This window comes from Mesoplodon densirostris, chromosome 4, assembly GCF_025265405.1.
Source record: "Mesoplodon densirostris isolate mMesDen1 chromosome 4, mMesDen1 primary haplotype, whole genome shotgun sequence".
Classification (NCBI taxonomy): domain Eukaryota; kingdom Metazoa; phylum Chordata; class Mammalia; order Artiodactyla; family Ziphiidae; genus Mesoplodon; species Mesoplodon densirostris.
This window is the reverse complement of record NC_082664.1, coordinates 9,601,249-9,618,859: the sequence shown is the minus strand read 5'-3', so window position 1 is coordinate 9,618,859 and position 17,611 is coordinate 9,601,249. Positions and strand designations below refer to the sequence as shown.

General features: G+C 49.1%; 1 protein-coding gene across 1 annotated transcript; it reads left to right on the top strand.

Annotated features, from left to right (window-relative positions):
* Positions 1-8,108: 8,108 nt before the first annotated feature.
* Positions 8,109-9,107, top strand: BDKRB1 (bradykinin receptor B1). The gene has a single exon (XM_060097906.1). It carries the CDS (start codon positions 8,109-8,111, stop codon positions 9,105-9,107), a length of 999 nt encoding a protein of 332 aa, XP_059953889.1.
* Positions 9,108-17,611: the final 8,504 nt, after the last annotated feature.

Genomic DNA, 17,611 nt, shown 5'->3' with positions numbered 1-17,611 from the left:
GGAATCAATTTAAGAGACTGTATTCCATGCCTACTTTGGGTTTTAGCTGCTTTTCCAGAAGAGGAGGAGGGAGGCTGTTTGGAACAGGAGAGTACTTCTGGCAGCTCTTTACACCAAGGTCACATGAAACGTGTAGAAGCTAAATACAGTCATCAGAGTTCCGTGTGGACTCTGACCAGTTACAGTCTACAAGTTCCAATTTATAAAAATTAAATTGCTCTCCCCAGGATCGCTTACAAAATTTCATAACGCCAAAAACTGGTTGGGTTAGTTGTGGATTGAAAACAGTATCTTATGATGTGATTGGGTTGACATCCTTTAATATCTATGTCTATTTCAAATGCCTTTATCATCACCTCACTTCTGAAATTGGAATTAATTTGAAGAAGGCTAATTTGTTGAAGAAGTAGCACCAATGTTTTAATGTGCAGAACTCAGAAAGTATCACATAGAAATGACAGAATCGATCATCTCTAGTAGACTTGCCCAATGTCACTCTTGACTTTTTCAGATAAGATCAAATATGACTAATAATATCAATAGCTGCTGGTTTCTGAACACGTACTATGTGCCAGGCAAATATCAGAGCTAAGACACGGAACCAACAAAGGAAGGTTTCTCCTCTCTGGCCAACTTTACATAAACACAGGCAGCAGCTGGTAAAGACAACCTCCTGAAAATAGGCTCGGCTTGAGCAAACACATGCCGTGGCCACAGACCCAGCCGGGTCGCATGGGATGGCGGGCAGTGTCTGCTGAACCAATCAGATTCGAGATGAAGTAAGAGGTTTCTGCTGGTGGCATAGGTGATAGTTCCTGGTTTCCTGGGCAGGGTGAAGCCTTGACCCATGTATTAGTGTCCAGTTGCTGTTGTAACAAATTAGCACAAATCTAGTGGCTTCAAAGAACACAAATGTGTTATCTTATAGTCCTGGAGGTCAGAAGTTCAAAATCAGCCTCACTGGGCTAAAGTCGGGGTGTTGGCTAGGGCTGTGCTCCTTCTGGAGGCTCGAAGGGAGAAGCCGTTCCTTGCTTTTTCTGGCTTCTAGAGGCTGCCTGTGTTCCTTAGCTCATGGCCCCTTCTCCATCTTCCAAGCCAATGGCATAGCATCTTCTACTCTCTTCCTGCCTTTTTTTTTTTTTTTGCTGTACGCGGGCCTCTCACTGCTGTGGCCTCTCCCGTTGCGGAGCACAGGCTCCGGACACACAGGCTCCGCGGCCATGGCTCGCGGGCCCAGCCGCTCCGCGGCATGTGGGATCTTCCGGGATCGGGGCACGAACCCGTGTCCCCTGCATCGGCAGGCAGACTCTCAACCACTGCGCCACCAGGGAAGCCCTCTTCCTGCCTTTGACGACCCCCTACCTCCCTCTTTTACTTATAAATGAAATCACTTTCACTTGTGATGACGCCAAGCCCACCTCCATAATCCAGCATCATCTCCCCATCTCAAGATTCTTACCTCAACCCCACCTGCAAAGTCCCCTTTACCACGTAAGGGAACATATTTGCAGGTTCCAGGGACGAGGACGTGGACATCTTTGGGGACCATCATTCTGCCGACTGCACGGCTCTGGGGTACAGCCCATGTTTTGGTCTGGCGGTGCCCGGGCAGCCCCTGCCTCTTGCTGACCTGTGGTCCCTCAGGATCACACAGGAGCCAGGCCCCCTCCACTGCCTCCCGAAGCCACCCTTTCCTGCCCAGACACCCACACTTCAGAGGGGACTCGACCCCTGTCCCACAACGTTCAAGGTGACCTGGAGGAGGAAAGGGAGGGAAGCAAAGCAGACCACATCCGGGGTCTCTCTCAGCGTCCACAATGAACCACTTCCCTCCTTCCAGCTTCTTCTTAAACCTCCTGGTGGTGAAAGCTCCAAGGCTGGAGACGAATGAGAATCCCACTGCCAAGAAGACAGGCCCTCCTGGAACTCAGCTTTCTGGAATTTTAGTTCCTTAGTTTCCTGGTGTGCTAGGTGCCAGGTAATCCCTGAACTGTTCCACAGCTCAGGAAGAGCAGAAAAGGGGTCTCTTGGTACTTTCCAACCTCATGTTCCGACACCAGGGTAGCCCACATGAAGGAGAGGTTGCTTACACTCGGAGGCACCAGGACACTTTATCATCACATTATTATTACTACCGTAGTTATCACCATTATTATTGTTGTGGTGGTTATCATCATTCGAGCCTCATATTTGATGCTTTGCAGTCTACAAGGGGATTCTACAGGTATAGTCTCCTTCAAGCTTCACCATGACTCTTTGTAATAACTGCCGTTATTCCCATTCTACAGATGAACAAACTGAGGCTCAGAGAAGTTATCTGACTTGCCCAGAATCACAGCTTGGTGACCCCAGGACCCAAGCCCAGGCTCCCTAACACCAGGCCCATTCTCTTTATGGTCACAGCACGCTGGGTAAAAGAGGCCTGACCCTGAGCTGGGCCTGGAAGAAGAGCCATGTATAAACAGACTGGCTCCTATCGCCATATGAATGTAGGCAAGTCATTTCATTTCTCTTCACCTCCGTTTGCCCATCTGTACAATAGGCACAAGACAGCCATCCCTCCTCCCAGGCATGTTGTCAGGATCAGGTTACCTAAAGCCCAGCACAGCCCACAGATCACAGGTGTGGCTGACAGTGAAGGGTCAGATCTGGCATCAGGGGCTTACTCTGCAGCCCCAGTGTCGGTGGGAGATTGGGGCTGAGACGAAGATGCTCGGGTTTTCCGTGGCACATAGAGCTTCCTCAGCACATGCAGAGAAGCACACAGGAAGAAATGGCATGAGGCCCAACGGCAGTCTCAGGAAGCAGCTCCCACACGTGTGTGTAGTACAAGGGGGCTGCCGGGAGAGGGGGCATGGAGGGGCCACCAGGTATCTGAGAAATCAGGTTTGCTGAGTGTATTGCTTTCCTGTGGCTGCCAGAGCAAATTACTACAAAACACTTAAAACTGATTATATTATATTGATGGAGTTATAAAGTAGTTCTAATCAAAACCTTTTTTTTTTTTTTTTTTTTTGCGGTACGCGGGCCTCTCACTGTTGTGGCCTCTCCTGTTGCGGAGCACAGGCTCCGGACGCGCAGGCTCAGCGGCCATGGCTCACGGGCCCAGCCGCTCCGCGGCATGTGGGATCTTCCCGGACCGGGGCTCGAACCCGTGTCCCCTGCATCGGCAGGCGGACTCTCAACCACTGCGCCACCAGGGAAGCCCTCAAAAGCTATTTTAAAAAAATATGTAGATTTAATTATATATACATGTATGTATATGTATATACACACACACACACCAATGAATTGGTTATATTATATCCATGGAGTTATAAAAGTAGTTCTAATCAGGGTTTCCCTGGTGGTGCAGTGGTTGAGAGTCCGCCTGCCGATGCAGGGGACACGGGTTCATGCCCCGGTCCAGGAGGATCCCACATGTCGCAAAAAAAAAAAAAAAAAGTAGTTCTAATCAAAAGCTATTTTCAAAATAATTATATATTTAACTGTATATATTTATGTGTATACACACACACACACACCCCAACTAATTGGTTATATTACATTGATGGAGTTATAAAGCAGTTCTAGTCAAAAATATTTTTTCCAAAAAAGTCTAAATATACTCATTAAAGCAAAATGAACGATTTTCTTTATGTTAATTAACTGAACATTGAAAAATAACATAAGCAAAATAATTAGTCTGGGTACATATGCAAGTGCTACAATTAGCTTCTTGGGCTTGTACCTGACTCTCATATGTCTTTGGCATTTTCCAGAGAATGTATTTTTCTCTCAATATGGTCTTATTATTTTTAATGATTCCATATAATTGCTTAAATTTTTTTTCCTTCAAATTTTATGGTTAATAAATTTAAATTAGTGCCTTCAATTGACTCTTCTCTTGGACCAGAAAATATTTAATGAAGAAAATGTTCTCTCTGCAGGTGTTGAGGTATCTGATAAACTCTGAGCAAATTCTGCCAAGCAGAGGCTATTCTCAAGTCTAATTCTTTGCATATGGAATTATGTAAATATTTCAGCCCAGATATTTTCACAGGTGCTGTCTTTTTGCCTCAGTTTGAGTTCCTTCAACAAATATTTTCACCACATTAAACTCTTCAGATAAGTTGTAGCTATTTATAAGTTTTGATTGCTTTGTCAAATTTAGATGTTGCAGATCTGGGGCTGTCCCAATTTCATCTCAATTTTGTACAAAATATGAACTTCTCCAATTGAAAAGATGCTTCCCACAAATTGAGACATTCCAAAGCTCGTTATAAAATTCAAAAATTAAATCCTGTGCACCATTTTGACCTCTCATCGCTTAGTTTGATCATTTTCTCCCTTGCTTTTTTAGCTATAAATTTCAATTATTTTCTGCATAAAATTTTGTCTTCAATAACTACAATCTGCTAAAAGCTCCAAAAGCTGCTGTTTTGGTGCTCCATTCATTGAATACTTGCTCGAAGATTTCTCATTGATTTGGAACAAAATTCAACAAAAATTCTCAACTCTGCTGTAACAAATAGTTGAATAACATTTTAGGGCACTTAGTGTCTTCTAAAATTGATTTATGGGGCTTCCCTGGTGGCGCAGTGGTTGAGAGTCCACCTGCCGATGCAGGGGGCGCGGGTTCATGCCCCGGTCCGGGAAGATCCCACATGCCTCAGAGCAGCTGGGCCTGTGAGCCATGGCCGCTGAGCCTGCGCGTCCAGAGCCTGTGCTCCGCAATGGCAGAGGCCACAACAGTGAGAGGCCCGCGTACCGCAAAAAAAAAAAAAATTGATTTATGATGGGCAGCAGAGAAAGAAAATGCATGCTAAAGTTGTTTTAATTCCTCATCAAGGGAATTCCCTGGCGGTCCAGTGTGTAGGACTCTGTGCTTTAACTGCCGAGGGCATGGGTTTGATCCCTGGTTGGGGAACTTCACAAAGATTTCACAAGCCTCACGGCATGGCCATAAAAAATTCCTCATCAACTTCATCACAAAAGTTCGTAGTTCAGTAATTCTGCACTACAAATCTTATGTTTTAGAATTTTGTAAATCTTGTCAAATATAACCTCCATATCAATTGGTAAAATACTAAAACGTGTTTATATGCAATTACAAATTGTGTATGCACCATGAACTGTTCAAAGTACATTTCTGCTTCATCGGTCTCTTATATTAGCAAGAATATTGTTGTTAGCATGACCCTGGGCCCCACCAAAATGTGTGTGATCATCAGAAAAATACAACTTTCTCTCCAATGTGAACAATTTAAAGTGAATGTAGGACTTCCCTGGTGGCGCAGTGGTTAAGAATCCGCCTGCCAATGCAGGGGACACGGGTTCGAGCCCTGGTCCGGGAAGATCCCACATGTCGCGGAGCAACTAAGCCCGTGCACCACAACTACTGAGCCTGCGCTCTAGAGCCCACGAGCCACAACTACTGAAGCCCACGCGCATAGAGCCCATGCTCCGCAACAAGAGAAGCCACTGCAATGAGAAGCCCGCACACCGCAACTAAGAGCAGCCCCTGCTCGCCGCAACTAGAGAAAGCCCGTGTGCTCCAACAAAGACCAAATCAGCCAAAAATAAAAATAAATTAATTTTTTTTTAAAAGTGAATGTAGAATAACATTCACAAAATGTCCATTGCTTCACCTTGCCAGAGTGAACTCTCAAAAGTTTTGCTTTGATTCCATGAACTGGATAAAAAAATTGAATCATGATTGGAATTGACTGATTTTTCTATTTGAAGACTCTGAGGATACTGGTATCAAGCTGGCACCATTTCACTGTCCGTGGATTTCTTATGGAGCCGTCACGTTAATCAGCCATCACTTCATTTCTGTGTGTGCACAAGATAACCTGACACTAAAAATGAGCTGAATTAACTTTAAGAACAGTCGTTTGCTCTAAGTGAAAAGTCACAGCATCTCCTGCAGTAATGTGGGTGAAATCAACGTCTTAGGGCTGATCTTTGAAAAATACCAACTTCTGAATTAGCAGCTTTGTGTTAGGTTTCCTTGTGGTCAGGGAAAGCGCTACAGCCCCCATCACGATATAAACGTCAACAAACATTTTGTGCAAGTTACACGTTCATCATTGACTTCCCTCAGAGACAGAAGTTCAGGACTTAAATTTTCATTAAACGTTCTTTTTTTGCTCATTGTTGCCAGAAGGACTCATTGCAAAATTGAAAAGTATTGCCAAATAACAAAATAAATACTTCATTGTGGATTTACGCCCTGAAATCAATGACAAAAGAAGAGTGTCCTTTCTCTTCCATATGCTCTGGGTCAGACCCTATAAACCACGAATACGTCATAGCCTCCTAACCCATCATTTCCCGTGTCCTCTGCTGACCTGTCAACAGGCAGCCCAGCAGCTGATTCTCTTCTCTGCCTACATTCTCCCTTGGTGATTTCATCCAGTCCTGTGACTTTAAATACCAAATACCATCCGTGTGATTATAGCTCCCAATGATGTATCACTGTCTCAGACGTGGTCTCTCAACACCAGTGCTGTGTAGCCAACTGCCCCAGTATGCCCACCTGATGTCCAACAGACAGCTCAGCCTTCCCATGTCCAGACGTGAACCCCCGATCTTCCCCGCCAAAAAACCTGCTCCATCTTCACTCTGTCATCTCCGGTTCAGTTAACTGCAACTTCCTATTTCCAGGTGCTCAGGCCAAAAATCTAAGCATCATGCAATTCCTCTTGTGTCATAACCCATATCCGACTGGAAATCATGGTGATTCTACCTTCGGACTCTATCTAGAGCCTGATCGCAGCTCACCGCTTCCATGGCTGCTCCCCCCCCTCCGGCTAACAGGTTTATTCAGTATACTTCTTGTCATTGCCTCTCTCCTCCCACAAGGCTAGAAGCACCTTGAGGGCAGGGGGTTTTGCCTGTTTGATTCACTGCTATGTCCCTAATACCCAGAACAGTGCCTAGCACATAGTGTGTGCTCAGTACATACTTGTCCAGTGGGTGAATGAATGGAGAGACCCATGGATTTTACCCGATGTGAATGGCACAGTGTGTGGGTTACAGTGTCACAGTGAGAAGGTCATCACGTCCTCCTCAGATGAGGAAAGCCGGGCTCAGAGACACAAAGTGGTTGCCTAAGACTGCAGAGCCAAAAGGACTTTCCTGAGATCAGCTCTCTTATGCAATATCTTGTGCTGGATACTGTGAGTTTTGCCCAGTTGAAGGGAAGGACTCTTAGGCATCACTAAGGATAGCGATGATGATGACAGTAGTTAAGGGGTAGCACGTGCCTACAAAGAGCCAGGAACCCTTTGAAGCACTTTGCATATATTAACTCATCCAGGTGGGCGGAGGATTTTTAGGTGTGGAGCCCCAGAAACCCCACACCTTCTACTACTGACCTCACCTCCTCCACCCTACTGGTCCCAGTCCCAGTGCATCAGCACCCCTGAGGGCCGGGCCTCTTCCTTGCTTCATTCCATCTTCGGTCATCGACCACTGTCTCCATGTCCGCCTCCCTCGAGATGGTGAGCTCCTTCAGGGGGCTGGGCCCTGTTCCCTGTATCTCCAGCACCTGGCAAAGTACTGGCACAAAGTAGGTGCTTCTTAAATCAAACATGAGCACCTGCTTTTGTTTAACGAAACACTGCTAATAACAATGGTATGGTTGTAAATAAGACTCATCCTCCCCTTCCATTGAGCACTTCCTCTAAGCCAGGAGACCAGGCCAAGCTCTCCACAGATACACTCGTCAGTCCTTGCCACAATCCCACAAGAGGGATACAATTAGTTCCAATGTTCAAAAAGGAAAATAAAAGTCAGTGGGTCTAAGTGGCCCACACCAAGTAGTTACGTCAAGATTTGAACTCGGGTTTCAAAAGCCCTGGTCCTTTCCTTTATATCTGGGGTCGTGAAACTTTTCCTCTAAGGGAATAAGGGGCAAATATTTTCAGTTTTGCAGGCCAAAGGGTCACTGTTGCAACCGCTCAACTCTGCTGTTGTAACACAAAAGGTAAATGAATGGATGCAGCTGTGTGCCAATAAAACTTTGTTTTCCAAAACTGGGGATGGGCTGGATGGGCCGCAGGCTAGAATGGGCCGCCTCCTGTGTGATGCTCTGTGATGTTCATTGCAGGTCACCGTGGATGGCCTCCCGGACCCTCCTGGAGCTCCAGTCCTCCAACCAGAGCCAGCTCCCGCCTCCAAATGCCACGTCCTGTGACAGTGCTCAGGAAGCCTGGGACCTGCTGCATAGAGTCTTACCCACATTTATCATCACCGTCTGCTTCTGTGGGCTGCTGGGAAACCTCTTTGTGCTGTCCGTCTTTCTCTTCACCCGACGGCGTCTGAACACGGCAGAAATCTACCTGGCCAACCTGGCGGCTTCCGACCTGGTGTTCGTCTTGGGCTTGCCCTTCTGGGCAGAGAACATCTGGAAGGAATTCAACTGGCCTTTCGGAGCCCTCCTCTGCCGCGTGGTCAACGGTGTCATCAAGGCCAATCTCTTCATCAGCATCTTCCTGGTGGTGGCCATCAGCCAGGACCGCTACTACGTGCTGGTGCACCCCATGGCCAGCTGGAGGCGGCGGCGACGGCGGTGGGCTCAGGCCACCTGCGTGCTCATCTGGGCCGTGGGGGGCCTCCTAAGTATCCCCACGTTCCTGCTGCGCTCCGTCAAAGCTGTCCCGGAACTGAACATCTCCGCCTGTGTGCTGCTGTACCCCAGTGAGGCCTGGTCCTTTGCAAGGATGGTGGAGTTAAATGTGCTGGGGTTTCTTCTCCCCCTGGCTGCGATTGTCTTCTTCAACTATCACATCCTGGCAGCCCTGCGAGGGCGGGGGGAGGTCAGCAAGACAAGGCACGGGGGGCCCACGGATGGCAAGACCACGGCCCTGATCCTCATACTCGTGGCTGCCTTCCTGCTCTGCTGGACCCCCTACCACTTCTTTGCCTTCCTGGAATTCCTGCTCCAGGTGTGGGCTGTCAGAGGCTGCTTCTGGGAGAATTTCACCGACCTGGGCCTGCAATGGGCCAACTTCTTTGCTTTCATCAACAGCTGCCTGAATCCAGTGATTTATGTCTTTTTGGGCCGGCTTTTCAGGACCAAGGTCTGGGAACTTTACAAACGATGCATCCCTAGATGACTGACTCCTATCCACGTCCCCTTCAACTTTTCTGGAATAATTAAAACAGCAGGGAGGGACTTCCCTGGGGGCACACTGGTTTAGAATCCACCTGCCAATGCAGGGGACACGGGTTCGATCCCTGGTCCGGGAAGATCCCACATGCTGCGGAGCAAGTAAGCCCGTGCGCCACAACTACTGAGCCTGCGCTCTGGAGCTGGAGAGCCACAGCTACTGAAGCCCACATGCCACAACTACTGAAGCCCGTGAGCCACAACTACTGAAGCCTGTGCACCTAGAGCCCATGCTCTACAACAAGAGAAGCCACTGCAATGAGAAACCTGAGCACTGCAACGAAGAGTAGCCCCCGCTTGCCGCAACTAGAGAAAGCCTACGTGCAGCCACAAAGACCCAACGCAGCCAAAAATAAATAAATTTATTTTAAAAAAATAAATAGCAGGGAGCCAAGAAGTGTGACTTCCTCATCAACTATTACTGACGTAATAAATACTACTGTAATAAGCTGAATGATGGTCCCCCAAGATCACCAGGACCTAGTCCCTGGAACCTGTAAATGTTTATAGGGTAATGGGGACTTTGCAGATGTAATTAAGTGAAGGATCTTGAGATGGGAAATTATGCTGGGTTATCTGGGTGACCCAATGTCATCACAAGGGTCTTTATAAAGAGGAGGCAGAAGTGTCAGAGACAGAGAAGGCTGGAGGGATACGATGAAGGGACCACAGGCCAAGAATTGCAGGTCCCCTGTCGAGACGTGAAATGGCAAAGAAATGGATCCGCCCTGGAGCCTCCTTCTGGAACCAGCCCTGCTGACATCTTGATTTCAGCCCAGTGACATTTCGGATGCCTGGTCTCCAGAACCAGAAGATAATAAATCTGTGTTGTTTTTAAGTCACCGAGTTTATGGTTAATTTGTCCCAGCGGTAGGAAACCAGTTTCCAGGAAGCATCTCTTGTTACATTTCCACTTGCCTGTCCATCCAGAATGTTCTAAGTTAACTGCTAGGACTAGAGAGAGGACATAGCTAGAGAGCCTATCCACAAGGAACTTGCGTAGATCGAAATGATTATAGTATAAAAAAAAGTACATGAGAAATCGCATGCGTGCGACACAGACCCAGTACCTGGAGCATTCAGAGGGAAAGGGGATGATCTCCTTCTAGGGTTATCACAAAAGAGGCTGTGAAGGGAGTGAACTGTGAGCTGAGTTTGACAGGGGGTAGAATCTGGTACATGGAGAGAGAGAGAAAGGGCTGGTAGAGGCAGGACCGCACACACAGGTAGAAAGCGTGGGCTGCAGGTGAAAGGATATCTACCGAACACTTAATGCTTCAGTGCCTTTCTTGCTGCGAGGGTCCCAGCGGTGAGCCTGAGAAAGTCTGTCTCCCAGGAGGCCGTGGCAACGGGGACGATCGTGAGGACAGTGTCACAGTGTGGGATGATCCACCGCCAGGTGAAAGCAGGTGCTCTGAGAGCAGAGACAAGGGGTGTCCAGCCTGGGGTGCTGGGAGGGGACGTCTCGAGAGGGTTTCCCGGAGGAAGAGATAGAAACGCTGAGTCCCAAAAGACAAGCAAAATGGGGGAAAGGAGTGTTCCAGAGAAAAGAAACGAATCAGATCCGGAGACAGGATGGTTCACAGGTTAAGGAGGAGGATGAAGGAAGGAAGGATGAGGCGGCCCTGGAAGGGCCGTGTTGGGAGGATCTATGAGGGTCAAGGGCAGGGAGGGAAGCCTGAAGGCGTTCCAGGGGCTTTGAGGGCCCGGCTGGAGCCAGGAGGCATGCATTTCTTATGTGAATTACTCTAGCCAAGCTCAGCGGGCCCAAGAACAGCAGACAGTGGATGGCTCCAGAGTTGGGGATTTGTCAGATGGGCAGCCAACGTTCAAGGGCTTTGGGGATTCTGGTTATACTATGGGACATGGCTCAATCGGGGAAGAAAATGAACATAGGAGATGAGGGAAGCGGAGTGCTGTTGATGTGGTTAAAGAACAGGCGTAGCAGGCGTACCTAGATGAGAGGGCCAGAAAAATAGGAGGCTGTGGCCACAGAGTAAGAGTGTTGGCACAGAACCTTCCAAAGGTGGGGCCATCCCAGGAGATGACAAGGACCAAGGGCGGCCATGGCATCGCATGGTTGGAATAGAAGGACAAGACAGTCAAAGACTAGCGAGGTGAGGGATGGGTTATCAGGCAGGCAAGATGATGGAAGGACCTGGGGAGGAGGGGCCAGTGGGCCAAGTGCCAAGGCCAGTCTCCATGGAACAGTGCGGGACGGCGGAGGAGCAGCCTCTCCTGCTGCACGGGAAGGACTGGTCCTTATGCGATAGCAGCAAAGACCCAGATTCATTCAAGAAATGGAAAGGGCGCCGGTGTTGTGGAGCCTGGTGACGGAGCAGCTGGCAGGGGCTGGGCCACCAGGCCCTCCTAAGCTATCAGGGACAACGCTTTGATCGGTGCCCCAGCCCCTGTAGGTTTCCTGGAGAGCAGAGAGAGGCTCAGGTGGCCTGGATTTAGGCCAACAAGCAGGATCCCGCCTCCACACGTATCTAATCTGGACCACACGGTGTTTAACTAATATTTAAATTCCATACAAAAAATCCATCTTTGGGGCTTCCCTTGAACACTGGGAAGCTCTTGAAATGCTGAATCTGTGCTCATTCCTTCATCTGATATGTATTGAGCATCTGCTTTTGCCAGGCACTTAAGTAGGGAACTTAAGCAGGAAACAAGACGGAGGAGCATCCCTGGTCCTCTTGGAGCTGACCTCCTGGGGCTTCCCCAGGGCACCAGTTCTTCGGAGCCGAGTAGCTGCACCCCTGCTGACAGAGCAGGCCTCTTCCCCAGGGGTGGAGGCTGCACTCACTCGGCTTGCTTGCCTCCAGTGCAATGCAATTTCTGAGCCCCTGCACAGGAATCCAGTGAGCGGAGCCCCGTAGCAAAGTGGCCAGAATAGGCAGAAGTATCAGGCAGGAAGAGAGAGTTGGAAAGAGAAAATGACATCCAGTCTCTTGTGCAGTGACCTTCCTTCTTTCTCAGCCCCTGCTTTAAAGCTGTAGCTTACAACAACCCTTATAGGGCTTGCAAAGAACAATCCCACGTTCTAGAAGAGTGTGCTGGCCTGAGAAATCAGAACATTGCTCATTGGCCTGAAGTTCAACAGTAGACAGTCAACACAGGCTCTGATAAGCAAACACCTGACTTATGGAATGCCCGTCACATTTACCAAAGCACAGTGCACAGTCCTACAGCAGGACAGAAATTGGCAAACCCCACAATTAGGATTCTGTTGTTCTTCTACTGGGAAAGTCAGTTATTCATTTGCAGATGAGGAAATTCCTGCCTTGGTTAACAGGATCAAGGCTGAGGGAGACATTAATATTTTTGAGTTCCCATGAGTTGACGTGCCTGCCGGGAATATTTCACACCTGGGTCCAGGCCTGGGCCTCACCTTGTAGGGCTAACTAACACCTGGCATGGCAGGTTAGCAAAGGGTCTCCTAGCATCCCCAGCTCCAGCGCTCCAGCTCCCACTCTCTCTCTCTCTCTCTCTCTCTGAATGGCCGAGAACAGACATGGAGCTTCTTCTCCAATCCACTTCCAGCTTTGGGCCTGTCATGTGGGTCCACGGCCGCTGGCCTCCCTCCCCCGCCACATCCACCATCCCATCCATCATGGGCACTGAAAAGTGCTAAGCCCCTCTAAATCCCAGCCTGGGGAGATTCCCCGGTGTCACAGTAGACATGGGCAGTTTCTTGTTCTCCGGAGGTGAGTCACAAGTTTGATAAAAAGCAGGTGGGAAGTTCCCTCCTATGACCTAGAAGAGGCTTTAAATATCATCAAAATGAGTGCATGTCAAACTGGTGCCATCTGAATAAAAGCTGAACAATTATATCAAAGTCAGCTTCCTGGCTGTGATATTGTACCATACTGAGGTAAGATGTTACCCCTGAGGGATACTGAGTAAAGAGTACGAGGGATCTATGAATCTAATAACAAGTTTTAAAAAGAAAATATGGGCTTCCCTGGTGGCACAGTGGTTGAGAGTACACCTGCCGATGCAGGGGACACGGGTTCGTGCCTCAGTCTGGGAGGATCCCACGTGCCGCGGAGCGGCTGGGCCCGTGAGCCGTGGCCGCTGGGCCTGCGCATCCGGAGCCTGTGCTCCGCAACGGGAGAGGCCACGGCAGTGGGAGGCCACAGTACCGCAAAAAACCCAAAAAAGAAAATATCATCAAGCTCAGCTCCTCCATTTCACAGACAAGGACACCAAGGCCCAGAGATGGGTGGAGAATTACCCAAGGTTACCCAGTGAGTTGCACTCCTGGGGCAGGGCTCTGTCCAGACCAGGGATGCCCACGAGGCTGGCAGTTCAGAGAAGAGACCTGAGTGCCAGGGATGCCACCCTTTGCGTTGCCTTGATGGTGACAGAGCTCCCTGTGTCTGGGGTCGGATTTAAGGCAGTGAGCAGGAGGACAGGCTTACTTTCCAGGAGTTTCGGGAGACAGAAAAGTATCAGAAGGCCATGCCACTCAATGGAGGCTCTGAGCAGGGGAGTGTCATATTCAGGCCTGCATTTCAGAGAGATCACTTCACTAGAACATGGAGGATGGCCTGAAGAGCGTATCGGTCATCTATCGCTGCATAAAAAACACCCCCAAACTTAATGATTTAAAACAAACACCTTAGCTCACAGTTCCGTAGTTGACCACTTGGGCTGGGTTCAGCTGGGTGGTTCTTCCACTGGTCTTGGCTGGGTTCACCTGCCCACCTGTGATAAGCAGCCAGTCAGCTAGTGGCTCTGCTTCTGGGGATTGAGCAGGGGGATGCAGTAGGCACAGAGCTGACCTCGGATAGAGTTAAAAACCACGGTGGGATAGGCGTAATGATGGTGGGCTGGGGAGCACCCCAACCGTGACCTTCCCAAACTCAGATGGAATCAGAGCTGCTAATTCATTCAGTGCTTTGACTACACATATTGAGTGTTCAATCCAGGCCGGGTATTGTGCCAGGCATAGGGGCGCAGAGTAAATAAGACTTTTCATACCTTCAGAGAGTTCACAGGATGTGGAAGAGATCAGCCAGTGCGGCCTGTTCAATTTACTGATGGAAAAACTGAGGCCCAGAATGCTTTGCCCGTCCCATGGTGACACCATCCATGTGGGGTCTGGGATCAGGGCCAGCTCTTCTCCTGCCATGTCTAGTCCTCCAGCCCTGTCAAGTGGCTCCCTGGAAAACACTCCCTGAGATAAGCTTGTCTTTCCAATGGAAGTGCCTTTGCCCAGTGTTGATGGAGGCACTGGGAGGGGCAGGAAACCCTTCCTCACTCTTCTGCGTGAGACATGACTGCTGCTCTCCAACAATTCTAGTTCCCTGTCCTTCTGGGAAGTGGGAGGATTGAACTTCCTCACCCTGTTGAAGCTAAGAGTGGCCTTTGCACTTCTTGGGCCAATGTGAGGGCACCCGTGGGTCACTTCTAGGCAGGAGCATTTAAGAGCAGAGTCCTCTGGGACCTCCTTTCCTTGCCATAGTGAACCCTGGGGACTTGCGTCAAGACCGTGGTGTCATTAAGATGTACAGCCCATCAGCCTGGACCCCTGAAGGACTAGAAGAGCAGGGCCCCTGTGTTAAACATGCAGCATGAGTGAGAAATCAACCTTTGTTGCTCTTAAGCTACAGAGTTGGGGGATGTGTTTTACTGCAGCAGAACCTAGCTCATCCTCACTGATTCACCAGGTTTCAATGAGGAAGGTCTGTTCCCTAAACTCTGGGCCTCTTGCCCACCCCTTACTCCTCTCCAAGGAAGAAAAGTGATTTATCTGATTGATCAGTTTCAAAAAAAAAAAAAAAAAAAAAAAGAGAACTGAGCCTACAGAGTGTATTTCCCTCCTCCGTACTCACACTTTGGGAAGTGCTGTCTGCAGACCCCGGGCTTCTCTCAGCCATGAGGTTCTTCCTCAGAGGCGGGAAACTGTCAGCACTGTCTGGGCCTGTGTGGGTAAGTCAGCCTGATTCTGGGATTCAGAACTAAGAAGCCCATTGTTGTCACACGCCTGAGTGACACTGTCCAACCGAGTTCTTCTCAGTAACAAAGATAACGGGCTTCCCTGGTGGCGCAGTGGTTGAGAGTCCGCCTGCCAATGCAGGGGACACGGGTTCGTGCCCCGGTCCGGGAAGATCCCACATGCCGCGGAGCGGCTGGGCCCGTGAGCCATGGCCGCTGAGCCTGCGTGTCCGGAGCTTGTGCTCCGCAACGGGAGAGGCCACAGCAGTGAGAGGCCCACGTACCGCAAAATAAATAAATAAATAAATAACGTGGTGGCCCCATCTGCTGACTCCTGTTGCCTCCTTTAGTTCAGAACTGAGGCAGGAAAACAGGAGTGTCCTCAAATCCCGCTCCTATTACCTTGCCCATCCCTTACTCCACGGGACTCAAGTTCCAAACATCTTGCATAAAAACATGAAAGCCTGTTGGTGAAATGCATAACTGATTCCTGAGAATTTTTACAAAATACCTTAGCAAGGTTGATGCAGCGTTCTTAGCACTAAGGACATTTGGGCCCAGATAGCTCTTTGTTGTGAGGCCTGGCCTGGGCATTGTAGGATGTTTAGCAGCATCTCAGGACTCTACCCGCTAGAAGCCAGGAGCATCCGCCCTCCCCCAGTGTGACAACCAAAATGTCTCCAGATACGACCAAATGTCCTCTGGGAGCAAGTCATCCCCCATCCCCAGCTGAGAACCACATTTTGGCTGATCGGATCCAGTTACTCAACAAAGATCTCTAGGAAAGGCTAGTGATCTGGGGGGACTTCTTGGAGGCGGTAGAATGTCAGCCCTTGAAGGATTGAACTTAACAAAGGGAAGGGGAGAAGCCATGGCGCTAAGATAGTGTGAGCAAAGGGAGGCTTGGAGGCCGGCACTCTTGGAGGTTGGGGGGGGTGGGGAGCGGGGACTGCACAAACAACAGGTGGAATGATTAAATAGCCAAACACAGAGAATCACTCAGCATTGTACATGCAATAAATGTTTGCTAATATCACAGCAGAAGCTCTCCTCCAGTCCAAACAGTGACATCGTTTATAGCAACTAGCCATCATTGATTCTGGCATCATTCCCAGTGTTTAACAATAAATACCCCTCACCTACACCCTGTGGCTTCTCCCAATGTTATTTTCCCCGCATCATACTATAGCCAACCTTGTGATGGGGGTGGAGGGGCGGGTAAGACTGGGAAAGAGGGAGCAAAGGGAAGAATGTGATTCAGTCATAATGAGCAAAATATCACATTTTAAGGAAAGACAGGGTCCAGCAGACCTGGCTGAGAGGGAGGCCACTGAGATGAGCATGGAGGTGCATGGGTCATCCTGTCTTTATTTAAAATGTCACCTTTTGTTCATCATGGGTGTTTGGCATTCATTTTGAGTTTTGAAAAACATTGCATTGAATTATTATCTTGATTACTGCTGTGCTCCTGTACTCACCCCCCCTTCCTTAAACTTTGTGCCCAAGGCAAGGGCCTCAGCCGCCACACCCTAGCCCCAGCCTGGAGTGGCAGGATTCAGGGCTGGGGCTGCATTCCCAGTAGAGGAATGAATTAGCGGAGAAGCTTAAATAGCCTTCTGTTTCAGACTCACCTTTACATACCCCCTGCTGGGAAAACACAACAAAAATCTTTATCTGAATATAAAGCACATTTCTGTTGTCTCAGGCCCCAAATATGCCCTTATCAACCTGTTGTGAAATCTGCACCAGGGCAACTTTCACAAGCCTCGGGGATTGAGAGAGGGGCTGGCGGTGCTTTCCCCCTCAACCCAGTATTTACAGGGAGAAATTAATTGTGAAATCACATGACATTTTTATTTTAAATTTAAGCCATTTCCTCGACCAAGAGGACGCTGCCACAGACTAGCCTTGGGAAAGGGTAGGGATAGTTAGGATTTTTCCAAAACCTTCCCACCGTGTGCGGGGTCAGAATTTGCGCGGGCTCAGATGGGCTGCAGAGGCTTCAGAGGGGGCAGATGCTGGAAACCAAAGTTCCACTCAGGAGGGGGAGCGGGCGCCCCCTGCTGGCCTCGAAGGAGGAGTGCTCTTTCCCCAGAAATGTTTCTGCACAAATATTCAAAGCAGGTCCTTGAATGGGTTACAACAGATAGGTTACAAAGCTTAACAAAACATGGAAAGGTGAACTTGAGCCCTGTTGGTGGGTATGTCAGTAGGTACAACTTCTATAAGAGGGCAATTGGCAAGAGCCACTCAAATTTTAAATGGGTGTCACATATCATTGATTCAGTGTTTTCCCTCGTAGTGATCCATCCAACAGATAAACTGAGACAGGCTGATCTTGGGTGGCCTCGGCCAGCAGCGGCTTGAAGCAGGGTTTCAGTTCCCAGCCAGTGCTTGAGGTTGGGTCACAGCAGTGAGAGCACCGAATCCCAGCCACTAGACCGGTGGTCAGTGACAAGGCCCTGGCCCTACGGCTTTGCAGAAAAAGAATTCCCACAAAGAAGG